We start from the raw sequence: 14,480 nt of genomic DNA, 5'->3' as shown, positions 1-14,480 counted from the left end.
AATTCAGCGAGTGTCTCCTCACCGTCTGCTAGCTGTCCGTTCTGAGTGTGTGCAACAATCTGGTGTTTGTACACAGACCTGGCTCTGTAAATGCACAACTAACAAATGGCGTTCTTCCTTTGCTGGTACCAGCTCAACTCGACTCTACTTGCTTTTGGCCCGCGGTCCTCCGTTTGCCATTGCAGATAGTACCCCATCAGTGTAGTTGGTCAACGCCTTACAATTGCCCGCATTTGTGGAGCTTCGGAACTTTGAGCACATTTTCCATCCACCATCACTTTTAGTAAAACTGCCAATATTCGATATCTACACAGTTGATTTCTTGCCTCAAAACTTCTCATTAGAGGATTTAGTGATAAAATAGAATACGAAAATTGTAAAATGTAAAACACTAGCGCGCATGTTGATGCAGTGAATCGAGTTGGTGCCATGTGGTGGAAAAGGGGTTGGACCGAGCCACAACCAGTCGTCAACAGGAGGTGCTCGTTCTCGGCTACTCTCCCTCTTCCACATCCCCGCCCCCAAAGAACCATGACAGTAATGAAACGTAAATAACATTGAAGACCAACTTTGGATACAAATATTTACTTGCTACAGCAGACCACACATTCTTTTCCTGGGAATTACACATCTTCCCCTGTGTAACGTCACTCATCCCACTTGCTCTTCTGTGGAAATACACTGTAGTAAGAAAGAAATCTCAATGACATCAGAGGTATAACCCTGCCATGTTGTTTCCTTTTTTGTTCACCCTAATGGTGTTGTTTAACAGACAATACAGTATGAGTTACTGTTGAAGTTACTATAGTGATAATGTTATCAATAGGCTATGCTACTCCTCGTCTTAGACGTTGTCTTCAAAACCTATTTAAATATTTTCAGGCTTTTCACAGTGGCTCCAGTACTACAAAAAAACATTCCAACAGTATTTTTTTGCCATTAAAATTTCTTCCCCTTATTGATCCCAACTTAACCTTGAGTAACAGATGCTCAGGATTCCACCATATTTCTTATGTTGTCAGTGTTTCTGCTTTGGCAATGCTTGTTCATGAATTTGGGAGGACGGAGCTTCTCTAGGAGCACCGAGGGGAGGGGTGTATATGTAAGGCTGTTGACTTAGACTTTATATTTAAACAAGAAACAAGCTGATCAAACATTGTTTGCATCCTCATGGTGCCCCTTCTACTGCTTTGTCCAGGAGGCAGGCCCCCGCGGTCACATGACACGCCAGGAGGTCCAGGGTATGTCGCCATTCACCCGCAACGAGGGTCGAGCCAAGCTGCTGGCCAAGAACCGGCAGACATTCATCCTGCAGACCACCAAGCTGACCCGCGTAGCTCGGCGGGTTTGTGAGGACATCCTGCAGCCTCGCCGTGCCGCACGGCGGCCCTACGCCTCCATCAATGCCAACGCTGTCAAGGCTGAGTGTATGTACACACACGCACATCAATACTCCTGAATTAAGTCTTTACAGCTTGTTTTTAAACTACTAACAAGTTAATGTACAGGATGTCCAGTCAGTATCACATATTCTGCCATGTATTCATGCTTTTGTGTAGTGCAGTGTAAATTAGATAAGCAGATTAATGTAAACTACATTGTACATTGGTTCACATGTTTAATTTGACATGTCTGCTTCAGGTATCATCAGGCTGCCCAAAGCCACAAAAACACCCATAAAGAGCAAGTTGGTGCCTCGACAGTCATTGGCCACCATAGTGAAGGATTTAGGTAAGAACATCACTTGTCGGCAGGTCTCCTTAGCTGCTGTATGTTCCTCACCTGGCCTTTCTCCACTATAATTGGAGTGTTGTTGTGTTTCTGCAGCCATCTCAGCTCCTCTGAAACTGAAGGCTTCGAGAGGACCCCCGACACCCATCAACAGGAATCAGGCCAGCCAGCCCCGTGTGGGCCAAAGCCTGCTGGGAAAAAGAGTTTTTGACAGCGTCCGTATTCCACACACACACACACACACACACACACACACACACACACACACACACCATGCACTGTGTTGTCAGCACTGTTGACTTATCATTTGATCATTTGGCTTCATGGGACAGCTGTTAGTTTTACAGACAAGAAATATGGGGCGAGAGATTACATTAGGGGTGTGCATCTTTACTGGTCTCACGATTCGATTATGATTATTAGGTCAGCGATTCGATATCTCGAATTTCTAGGCAACTCAATACGATTATGAGGCTACGATGGTACAATTCAAAGTAGTAGGTAGTAATGAAATGCAGATATTTAATGTTACTTCATATAAATGTAGCTAACATTGCATAGCATTACTACATTATTACAGCGTTATTACTGACCTCTGCTGCTGCTATTTTTATTTATGAGGCTGCTGTTATTAGTATAGAGTCAGATACTACACACTTTACAACACTCCAGCCAAACCACATTCACTCCACCTTAATGTATCCGTTTCTTTTTTTGTCTGGTATAGTGTAGTAATGAGCTGATTCTTGTAATCTTGTATTGAGCCCCATGGGCCTTGAGAAACAGCATTTCAGTCATTTGTGAATTCAGTATGTGGATGAATGACAACAAACCAACTTTACAGCAGCCAGATAACGTCCTGCTGAAGAGGAGATGTTAGCTAACGCTAACTGGCTTTCTAGTAATTGGAAAACAACAGACTTAACGGACTGTACATTTACTGCCAGACTGAAGAGTAGCGCTCATGTTTTCCTCTGCTCTGCTCGTTTTCACCATCACCTACTGCCGCCTGTCACGTAGCTGTCCTATGAAGGATGAGCAGAGGACGTTATCAATTGACATCTAGATAATCGATTATTGACATTGTTAATCGATTCATAATCACCCGCATCACAATGCATCTAAGAATCACCTGCAGCGATCAAACCGTGTCGTCGCATCACTTCCAAGAGCCTTTATTGCTGGCAATGCCTTTACATAGACCTGAGTCACAGTATACCAGCCGAGTATGCTGGTCATGTGGTGTCCCTAAGATGTGGAACTTTTTGCTCCCTTCAGCCTAAAAGAAACCAGTCAAATCTTCTTAAATAACACATTTTCAACTATCCTGATGACCACACTCATTCTGGTCTTTCATTGGTTCACAGGCTGCAGGGGTGCCCTACCCAGCCAATGGGAGGCCGTATACTTCAGGTATGAGGACCACCTCTCAGTCGGTCATCAAGCGTCAGAAGGTCAGCCAGGGAGAAGCACCCAACCCTGTGGTGTTTGTGGCTACAAAGGACACCAGGTACATTTCACTGTCTGAGTCCTGTCATTAAAATGTCTTCATCTTAAAGATGAAGAATCACCACTGTAGTAGCAGCACCTACAACACAGACTGATGGCCTACCTCATCCAAGCTCACAGGGTGATATTTGAATGGAAGTTCAGGAACATTCAGACAGAGCTAACGTCACCGTCGGCCATGGCTAGTCTATTAGCTGTTTATGCAAACTACTACTACACTGCTGAGTACAATGGGAACAGCAGATTGGAGGAAGGAAGTGGTGAAAGGTCTCATCAGTGTTTTTGGGAAGACTAGTGCAGTAAACAGGGTTGAGGCCCACTTGCTAGCTGGCCTAACTTGCGCAGCCAAATACTGCAAAGAATTTTTTTTATTCTATAGTGGGAATAAAGATCAAGATGTGAAGTACATGAAGTAGTATTATGATACATTTCTTAAATTGTAATGGGGGAAAAAAAGAGAACCAGCGAACAAGTGGTTAATAAAAATAATTTAACAATTAATGATTTGTGATTTAGCTGACCCTTTTATCCAAAGCAACTTACAATTGAAATATGAGAGAGAGAGAGAGAGAGAGAGAGAAAATATGCCGGTCGGTCGGATTAAACACTTGATTCCAAACAGTGGATCACTTAACAAATCTGAGGAAAAACGGTCAAAACAATTATTTAAAAAAATAATAAAATAACAGAATCTTTTTACAGTCCCTTTTCCTCACCAAAATACATTTAATAGAAAAATTAAGTGCTGATTTGTTTGTGATTCAAATTAATTAAATCAAACATTTATTGAACATTTGATTTATTGTTTATTTATTATGGAAAATTATATCACGATAATTATCATTATTGTTTTATATGACCAGTCCTAGTTGTAACACCCAATCTTCTTTAGTCTTGAGCAGGAAAGTACATTCTTGACCACAGAAACAGGAGTTATTTTTGACATTATTTTGTCAAACTTCGTCTTGTAGCAGTGGATGAAATGGAACTTACCATAGGAGTGAAAAAACGTAGTATTGGACTAGAGTGGGCCTTTTTTAAATCATGTTCTGTTGCTCTTTTTCAACCAGGGCTCTGAGGAAACATCTGACCCAGTCAGAGATGCGTCGGGCAGCGAGGAAACCTCATCTCCTCGTCCGGATCAAGCTGCCACCGCCCCCCCGCTCGCTGGCCATGCCCCTGCTTCCTTCCAGCACCAGCGAACCAATCGTCCTGGAGGACTGAAGGGGAGGGACTGGGGGGTCTTTTAACGGGACATGGGGGTTGGGTGGGAGTTGGGGAGGGTCTGTGCTTGGGCCGTCACCTAACAGGCAGCACAGTACGCCATACCAGTAGTCTTTTATTTTCCCTCTTTTCAGCGTCATTTTTCTTTAGTCCTCTGTTGCTTCCCAAAAGTTGTCCAACTCACACACACACACACACACACACACACACACACACAAGCACTTAGATGACTGTACATTTCTATCATATTGAACACACACTGGCACTCACACAACAGTGTTGGGCTTTGTAGTATTTTATTCCAGATCCTGAATTATTTTGCTCCCCTTTTCAATACCACCTGTGTTTAAATGTGTAATTTAAATCAAGATATCTCTCATCCTGAAACAATGGTGATAAAGCACACTTTGTTTTTCCTCTACGTCTCAGTTTTGTGTAAATATATACATCATTAAAGGGGTGAGACCCACAGTATGTGAGGTGAATGGTGGTAGAGAGATGGAAATGGGAGACTCTGGGACAGCTGTAGCAGGCTGAAGGAAGATTTCACTCATACACTCTTCTATTGAGAAATGTCCTCAGTCAGTGTGAACACCGTGTTTAATCCACCTACATCCCTTTTACTTTTCTCTCCGAGTCTGTAACTTGTCAGCTTTTTCTGTCTTCGGTCAGGAGCCAAACACAAGCCGGTTGGAGTGTTTAATAAATTCTGACAGGCCCTAGAGGTTCACCCAATCTGTACCGCTTATTATTTTACATACTATGGACGTCCACCAGTGTCAAAAATATTTGGTGAGCACAAAACAACTTGAGCAGTGTGAAAGTCCAGGTTTTAAAGTGTGCAGAGACAGGTGTGCAAGTACAGAACAAAGCTGTAGACAAAAGTGAAGATGGAATGTAGAGTGTAATTTAATGTTTTGAGTTGGCAAAGGATTGTACTATATTTAAACAAGCAGTAGGGCTTTGTTTGCCCATTAGTGTCACACAGTCATTAGACACTAAAAGTGACACCCTGTTACACCATGCCTTCTTAGAAATAATTTCAGTTTCCTTTTATTGTCATTTTATTTATTAAAAATGCCCATCGCAGTTCAAGCCCAAGGGGGACTTCTTCAATTGCTTGTTTTGACCAGCCGATAGTCCAAAACGCAGATCAGTTTACTATGACTTAAATAATTTAAATGAGTAATCAGTCCTCAAAACTGTTTAAGTCAGCTGAAGTAAATATGGGCATAACAGCTACACGGGTTATATTAAGTTGTTTAACTTTTCTCTTGCTTTCAGAATCTACCCAAACGTGTAAATTAGAGTAAATTTAAAACTGAGTGTGCACAAATTCAGGATTTTGGTGTCTTTACTGATCCCGGTCTGTCTACTTCTAACTAATCCTGGCAACCTTAAATAGTTGATACAATTCAGAATCTACCCAGACAGGTGGAACACACCTTATCTGACATACTTATCTTGACATAACTGCTTACATTTGTTTTATGCTCACTTGATAATTTTGTTACTAATAACCCTCCATAGAGCGAGCGAGAGTTGCTGTTGCAGTCAAGCCACATTTGTCTTTTGTCTGCTGACAGTTGATCACCAAGCAGTTTGAACAGGCAGTCTGGACTCAAGGGGGACAGGATTATTTCTCAAAGAAGTCTGGAGGTTTACAGTGTAGGAGGGATCATATGGAGTATTTGAGGAAATTCAAATAATTGTGCTTACCATGGATTTACACAAGTTACTGTGTGACTTGCCATGATGAAAGAACACATTTGGCTTTGAGGTACTGTTTTGAGTCTGCAAATGTCCAAAATAAAGCCATAATGTAAAAAAAAAAATAGAAAAGGTTGACGTCCACTGTGAGTGGACACTTTAACCCTGAAGTAAGGGTAGACTAAAGCCTCAGCATTTCTGACAATGTAGAGTTTAGTTGGTTTGAAATGAAACTGACGCAATTATGTTACTGGTCAGTTAATAGTCTGTTAATAAAGCAGCAATATGTAAATGTACGAAAGACAATTAGGGCCAAAAAAAAGTACTGAAATTAATGTTCAAAATTGCAAAATGACTTAAATTAAAGTTGTAGTTTTCCTCCAAATATTGACTCATTGTGAAACGTTTTCATATGGCCTTAATCCTCTGTAAATGTCTGATGCAGAACAGATGTGACGTTTATGATGATTGGGTATAACGATGTGAAAGAAATCTTCAGCTGTTTCAACTTTTGCTTTATTTAATTCCTCCTGTTTGTACCATTATGAAAGGGTGAGTACTAAAAGTAAGTTGTTAATTGGATAATTATAATTCCTCTGTACCTTCAGCCTGTGAAACCCCACAGCAGCAAGTGACTACACTGGTTTTATAAGCAATTTGGTCCCAATGTGGGCTTTGTAACATTTCTCAAAAAAAGAAATTGAAGTGTTGAGTTTGTAGCAAATACTAATCTGTGTAAAGAAAAGTGGAAAAGTGGCATATTTTAAGCTTTTATTTTTTTCTTTTTTACATCTAAAGTGTGTAATTCTGCTCCAGTATGGTGGAGATGGCTCTAATAGGCTACTGTACATGTATAACATTGCTCTCCTTCATAGGGTGGGTGGGCTGGTCATTTGAACCAGGGGCGACATTCAAAAGGGATTGGGTGCTGATTTTTGTATGATGGAGAGACAAACATGCTACAATTGAAACTTTTTCTCAAGTGTTTTTTATTCCAATGTCTCTGTATCCTTTAATGTATCTTGATAAGAAAAGAAATAAAGATTTTTCTTTCTTCGTGGTCAGTCATAGACTCTTTCTCAATTGTGTTTCTATTGGTGTTCATCAGATTGCTGCAATAGAGGAAACTGAGCTCAGATCCTCAGTAGGGCTGGGTATCAAAAACTTTAATACGCCTTTAGTGCCAATAAAATGTTTCTTGTCTCGCTAGTATCCAAAACTGCCAGATAAGGAAAGTTGGCAACAAATGCTGGTCAATTTCTTCATCTTGTTTGTTTTTATATTTCCTAAATTAAATAAGAATTCTACAATAGAGTAATAATTGTAGACTTTAATTCATGCAAAGTTCTTGTACAGCAGCATAGTTTTAAGACGAAATTAAAAACATGAATTTGAGAAGGGGCTTTGTTTAAAAAAAAAAAAAAAAAAGTGAGGTATTTTTGGCAAGATTAGGGATTGTATTTTCACCGGTATGAAAAACTATTGATCCTGTTGACAACATTTCTGAAGGTTTAAGCATTTGAGTGACCTGAACTACAAAGTTACTATGTTGAAATGTTAGTGGAATTAAGGTTAAATACATTTTTTTAAATTTAACACTTATACAAAATTTACAGGTGCTGGTCATATAATTAGAATATCATCAAAAAGTTGTAAGTGAAACTTGGATATTATATTCATTCATTACACACAGACTGATATATTTCAAATGTTTATTTCATTTAATTGTGATGATTAAAACTGACAACTAATGAAAATCCCAAATTCAGTATGAAAATTAGAATATTACTTAAGACCAATACAAAAAAAGGATTTTTAGAAATGTTGGCCAACTGAAAAGTATGAACATGAAAAGTAACAGCATGTACAGCACTCAATACTTAGTTGGGGCTCCTTTTGCGTGAATTACTGCAGCAATGCGGCGTGGCATGGAGTCCATCAGTCTGTGGCACTGCTCAGGTGTTATGAGAGCCCAGGTTGCTCTGATAGTGGCCTTCAGCTCTTCTGCATTGTTGGGTCTGGCGTATCGCATCTTCCTCTTCACAATACCCCATAGATTTTCTATAGGGTTCAGGTCAGGCCAGTTTGCTGGCCAATTAAGAACAGGGATACCATGTTCCTTAAACCAGGTACTGGTAGCTTTGGCACTGTGTGCAGGTGCCAAGTCCTGTTGGAAAATGAAATCTACATCTCCATAAAGTTGGTCAGCAGCAGGAAGCATGAAGTGCTCTAAAACTTCCTGGTAGACGGCTGCGTTGACCTTGGACCTCAGAAAACACAGTGGACCAACACCAGCAGATGACATGGCACCCCGAACCATCACTGACTGTGGAAACTTTACACTGGACTTCAAGCAACGTGGATTCTGTGCCTCTCCTCTCTTCCTCCAGACTCTGGGACCTTGATTTCCAAAGGAAATGCAAAATTTACTTTCATCAGAGAACATAACTTTGGAGCACTCAGCAGCAGTCCAGTCCTTTTTGTCTTTAGCCCAGGCGAGACGCTTCTGACGCTGTGTCTTGTTCAAGAGTGTCTTGACACAAGGAATGCGACAGCTGAAACCCATGTCTTGCATACGTCTGTGCGTGGTGGTTCTTGAAGCACTGACTCCAGCTGCAGTCCACTCTTTGTGAATCTCCCCCACATTTTTGAATGGCTTTTGTTTCACAATCCTCTCCAGGGTGTGGTTATCCCTATTGCTTGTACACTTTTTTACTTTTTTTCTACCACATCTTTTCCTTCCCTTGGCCTCTCTATTAATGTGCTTGGACACAGAGCTCTGTGAGCCAGCCTCTTTAGCAATGACCTTCTGTGTCTTGCCCTCCTTGTGCAAGGTGTCAATGGTCGTCTTCTGGACAGTTGTCAAGTCAGCAGTCTTCCCCATGATTGTGTAGCCTACAGAACCAGACTGAGAGACCATTTAAAGGCCTTTGCAGGTGTTTTGAGTTAATTAGCTGATTAGAGTGTGGCACCAGGTGTCTTCAATATTGAACCTTTTCACAATATTCTAATTTTCTGCGATACTGAATTTGGGGTTTTCATTAGTTGTCAGTTATAATCATCAAAATTAAAAGGAATGAACACTTGAAATATATCAGTCTGTGTGGAATGAATGTATACATTATACAAGTTTCACTTTTTGAATGGAATTACAGAAATAAATCAACTTTTTGATGATATTCTAATGAGCCTATAGAGGGTATGCGTTGATGTCACTTACCCTTCCGGAACACTCTGGACTGAGTGGCAAAACATCTGTTACCATGGCTGCGTTTAGCAAACTGGGAGTAAAACAAGTGATTATTTGCTCAAAGGCAGTCGGACTCGACAGTGATCCTAACTGCTTACCAAAGAACCAGTGGTCCAGCTCCCATTTTAGATGTGTTGTTCGTGTTTTAGCTGATTCAAGCTAACACTGCTGCTCGTCTTTTTGCCACTCAGTGATGGTAACTGCGTTCTGTGACATCATGCGCATACCCTCTATAGAGCCTGTGGCCCTGCGATGGACTGGCGACCTGTCCAGGGTGTACCCCTTCTTTCGCCCGATGTCAGCTGGGATTGGCTCCAGCCCCCCGCGACCCTGTACGCAGGATAAGCCGTTGATGATGGATGGAGCCTATAGATGAGCCTAGAGGAATAAACCAGCAGAGGGAAGCAGTATTAAAGGTTTTTTTAGCCACACAGGGCAGTGGAGATGGCTGAAAGCACAATATTGACATTATTGACTTATAATGTAAATGTTATATATAATGTTGTATCATGGCATATGTTTTATGAAACTAACAGCAACATTAAGATTCATTTCATGATCCTGTTCAGTAAATGAGTCCAATATTCACTCTCCTTTTAGCTCTGGTTTGGTCTCCACCAAACAAAGACAAATATCTGGCTCTTTTAATTTCAATTTCAAAACACTTCATTTATCCTCGAGGGGCAATTGCAGTGGCCCGTAAAGTGGTACAATTTACAATTCAAAACATTTATCATAATAAACGTAGCATAATAGATACACACACATACATCATCCAGTGCAATGTCACTGAAGCTGCTTAACACTCCATGATGTTCACCAGCTAGTTGCTAACTTGTGTGTCTGCTGCTTGGTGCTGGGCAGGTGGTGTGCAGTGGGTTTTGCAGAGCTATCTCAGTGAAAACAGCTGCCTGCTTCTGGACAGGGTTGACAGGAGTGGAGTTGGCTAATAGAGGCTAAAAGGCTCTGTAAAGCTGAGAGAACTGCAGAGTTGGTGGATTTATCACTATGAGGAAAACCTTTCCACAGTATGGTACAACATTTTAATCAACCTGCAGTATAAACAATTTTCACACCACTTTTTCATGTTTTCTTTTACAGCCATGCACACAGTTGATTAGGGGAAGGCCTAAAAAACTGTTCAATATCATCATATTATATATATATATCATCAATATTGAGAGAGGCCACAGTCTGATAGAGCAACAGGAAGACAGTCTCTGCTTTATAGCTTTTGGAAAAACACATCTGGGCAAGAAGGCATCCTGGTGGAAAACCTGCAGCAGTCTGACAGAGAATTGCCACTGGGGAAAAGATTATTGAATCTTTCAGCGAGAGGGATGGCTTTGAAACAAAGTTAATGTCCATAAGTGAGCTGAAGTGAAGTTCAAATCTGAATGAACCTTGACAGAGCTTGAACAGCTTTGTAAAGGTAAAAAAAACAACTAAATTGAAGGACATGTCTATACTAGTTTTATACGTGTACTTTATCAATTTGTAGAGATGTATTTCACCCTGACATTTATATTTATATATATATCCACTGATTTAAAATAGCTTAACAACAGACACTTTTATGGGGGGATAAATACTTCATATGAACACTGGAATGATTTTGGTGTCTGCTCTGGGCCTGACCAGGGAAAAGCTTAAACAAAGATTAGCCTAACTGTTAATAGCTAAAGGAAATATTTTTCCTCAGCTGTGTTCCCATCAGACGGCTTTTAATTAGAAGGTTTGTTTTAACCACAACCACTTCCTACTGAGGTGTTAATTTTGACAAATCTGTAATGACATTTAACAGTGTATTCCCATATGTGTTGATTGAGCACTTTGACAAAGATCTGCTTGCCGATTAGCCATTTCACTTTGAAAGGACTGGAAAGAAAAAAGCTTGATAAATTAAATGAAAGTAGCCTACATGAATAAAACAATTAGACCAGTATCGTCTCACATACAACCCTGGATTTTAGCAGACACAGAAATACAGCTGGATTCAGCCTTCTGCAAGGACCATGACGCTGATATTAGCAGAGCTGCTAAACGGATTGGTCCGTAAATCAATCGCGTGGACGTGATTGGTCGCTGGAGACACTTGACACTTGTGACGTTGAGCGTGAGCACACCTGATGCTCATTTTAACCGAGAGGCGGGAGGCGCGAGCCGGTTTAAAAGGCAAGTGGAGAGCAGCGGTTCCGTGCTCGTGACTCCAGGACCAAGCAGGAGCGTTTGGGTCCTTGCCATTACACACAGTTTCTCTTCGGTTACACAGAGCGCTTAAGAGGCTGTTTCTGCCAGGGCCGACCTCCCAACTCATCACAAGCAACTCGACTTCTGTTTGCAGCCATGTTAGAGGTAAGTCAAAACATTTCAGAGTTTGTGTTGCTGCAGTTTTTACTGAGTAAGTCACTGAACATTTAACAAGCCATAGTACGGATGAATTTATTCATCTAAATGGAAAGTAAAACTAATTCACTTAAGATGGTTAACACTGACATGAGAGCTGTTTAAAATTCTTCATAATTCACTACTCTTAACACATGTTAAGTTATTCTACAGTGAGTACTAAGATTTGGACACGTGAACAATTTGTCTTCACTTAACTATCAGTCACATAAAGGTAACTTATGCACACATGACGCACTACATTGTGATTGTTGGTAGAAAGTAGTACAAGCTATGGGCACTGCTAGATTTGTTCCATTGTGTAATTTGAGGGAGCTATACATGCACAACTGAATACAGACTGAAACTTAACCTTTACATCTCAAGTTGAAGAAACTCTTGCTCGGAGAGCAGCAAGGGGCCAATGCAGAACTTCTTCTACCGTGGTCGTCTGATCTCTTTCAGATCAGCAGTGATGACTTGTTCCTGCCTTCCTACCAAGATGAGGAGCTGGTGGACAACCTGCTGTCCAGTCAGTCAGATGGAGACTGTAATGGTGAAGGACTCTCCCTGGCAAACGCCCTGCTCCCCCTGGCAGACTCCTCCTCCCCTCCCCTCATCCCCTGGGTCTGCTCCACCCGCTACAAGACTGAGCTCTGCACCACCTACTCGGCTACTGGCTTCTGCAAGTACGCCGAGCGCTGCCAGTTCGCCCATGGTCTACATGAGCTCCATGTTCCCTTCCGCCATCCTAAGTACAAGACTGAGTTGTGTCGCAGCTATCATACAACCGGTTACTGCTACTACGGCAGCCGTTGCTTGTTCGTCCACAACCCCAGTGAGCAGCGCCCTGCCCTGCGCCGCCGCAGGAATGTCCCCTGTCGCACCTTTCGCTCCTTTGGAGTCTGCCCCTTTGGTACCCGCTGTAACTTTCTGCATGTCGAGGGCAGAGATGTCGGCAGCGGTCTGGAGTCGGCTGATGTGGACAAGCCGCCGCCTCCTGTTGCCAGTCCGCAGCTCCGACCACAGACAAAGGAGTGGAAGCCACGCGGAGCTCTGTGCCGCACCTTCAGCTCATTTGGTTTCTGCCTGTACGGCACACGCTGCCGCTTCCAGCACGGCCTCCCCAGCAAGATCAAAACCTCTGACCAAACCCAACAAGGGCCCTTCTACCCTCAGCTGTTCCCTGGCAGTTCTGGTTTACCTTCCCCCACCTCGCCTTTCCCTTCCATCTCACCCAACTCTTCCACTGCATCTTCTCCTCCATCAACCTCTCCTCTCGCCACGCCGCCTGCAGAGGCCACGGCCCACAATGCCTTCACCTTCTCCAGTCAGCACTTGAGCAACCTGCTGCTGCCACTGGCCCTCCACCTGCAGCAGCTGGAGAGCAGCAAGGGCCAGGAGATCTGGGACAACAGAGCACTCTAACTAGAATAGGCACAGAACAGCACAATTAATCTTTCTTTTTTAACTTCTCTGTCATTATGTTTCTGGCTTTTTTTAATATATTTTTAATTGAGGTTTGACTTGACAGCTTGTGTCTGCAGGCCTTGAACTATAATGAATCAGGCAGTCAATAGTTGTGGCCCATGGTTTCGACTCACCAGACGTAGCTATGAGTGTAATTTAATTTTTTAACTATTGTAAATATTAATGAACTGTATGAAATGTCTGACCACAACATCATGAATAAACTAATTTTAATCTTTAACCTTTTTGTAGTTTAAGTAGGCTTTATTGGTTTTCACATGTCAAAACTTGAAATGTGACTAAATGCAGCTGGCATAGACTGTGGCAAAGATTTTCAACAAAGTGAAAACAAGGATTGAAAATTGGCTGCATAATGTGCAAGGACCCAATAACTCATATTTTAGACAAGTCCAACTTTTGGTCCTTGTTTCAATAAGAAGGCTTTGGTATACAAAGCTAGCTCACAAAAATGTCTTGTTTGTGAAAGAACTTGACCAAACAGCCACATAATCACACTGGACCTCACAAATTATCTTGTCCCAAATCCCTGCAGCCAGGTTCCTAGATGTGGCAGCTTGAATAGTCTGGAAAGTAAGATGCCGGACTCAAGTTCAGAACGGGTTGCACACATCTCCAAATAAACATTCTGCTCAGATTTTATAGGAATGTCAAGCATTGAACCCAAACTATGTGGAGGCTTGAGACTAATATGGCAAAGTAAGGATATTGAAGACTTGTGGCAGGATATTATCTCAAATGTGGGAAGGGATGCAAGGAACAAACTCACCCATAATTTTACATGGGCATTACTTTACACCTAATGCATTAAGAATGGACTTGACCCAGGACAATAAATGCAGAAAGTAATAACTGTCCCATGGTAATGCCTATTTGGAAGGCAGTACTGGAAAGGTGACTCAGACCACCCCTGCCAGAATCTCCTCAGCTCTGTTAGCAGATAAATCTAATGCCGCCAGGCCTTGCTAAAACCAAAGCTGGGCTGATGGATGACGACAGAATGGGTTAAATGTCTGGCATAGCTGCATTTGAACTTATAAGCAGGGCGCAGAACATCCCAAGCAAAAATAGCCAAGTGTGGCTTTATTTTGACTACAGCATAGATACAAACTCTTAGAGGCGATGCAGGGTATAAGTAGAAGTTGGGTACATGTGTGGATGTATACATTAATACATAGGTTTA

General features: G+C 41.8%; 2 protein-coding genes across 2 annotated transcripts in view; both read left to right on the top strand.

Moving 5' to 3' along the window:
• Nucleotides 1-7,244, top strand: part of mta2 (metastasis associated 1 family, member 2) — a 38,168-nt gene extending 30,924 nt beyond the window's left edge. Inside the window, exons 14-18 of the mRNA XM_038731734.1 lie at nucleotides 1,199-1,427; nucleotides 1,642-1,731; nucleotides 1,828-1,946; nucleotides 3,099-3,241; nucleotides 4,311-7,244. Coding sequence (XP_038587662.1) covers nucleotides 1,199-1,427; nucleotides 1,642-1,731; nucleotides 1,828-1,946; nucleotides 3,099-3,241; nucleotides 4,311-4,464 — 735 coding nt within the window. The 3' untranslated portion in view covers nucleotides 4,465-7,244. The remainder of the gene's footprint in view (nucleotides 1-1,198; nucleotides 1,428-1,641; nucleotides 1,732-1,827; nucleotides 1,947-3,098; nucleotides 3,242-4,310) is intronic.
• Nucleotides 7,245-11,604: 4,360 nt separating this feature from the next.
• cth1 (cysteine three histidine 1) lies at nucleotides 11,605-13,520 on the top strand. Its single transcript, XM_038730099.1, has 2 exons — nucleotides 11,605-11,779; nucleotides 12,275-13,520. Exons 1-2 carry the CDS (start codon nucleotides 11,771-11,773, stop codon nucleotides 13,235-13,237), a joined length of 972 nt encoding a protein of 323 aa, XP_038586027.1. The 5' UTR covers nucleotides 11,605-11,770; the 3' UTR covers nucleotides 13,238-13,520.
• The last annotated feature ends 960 nt before the right edge of the window (nucleotides 13,521-14,480 follow it).

Source organism: Micropterus salmoides, unplaced genomic scaffold (assembly GCF_014851395.1).
Source record: "Micropterus salmoides isolate LMB-PRFRI ecotype aquatic unplaced genomic scaffold, ASM1485139v1 Ms_hic_scaffold_2, whole genome shotgun sequence".
Lineage (NCBI taxonomy): Eukaryota > Metazoa > Chordata > Actinopteri > Centrarchiformes > Centrarchidae > Micropterus > Micropterus salmoides.
This window is presented reverse-complemented; position numbering and strand designations above follow the sequence as displayed.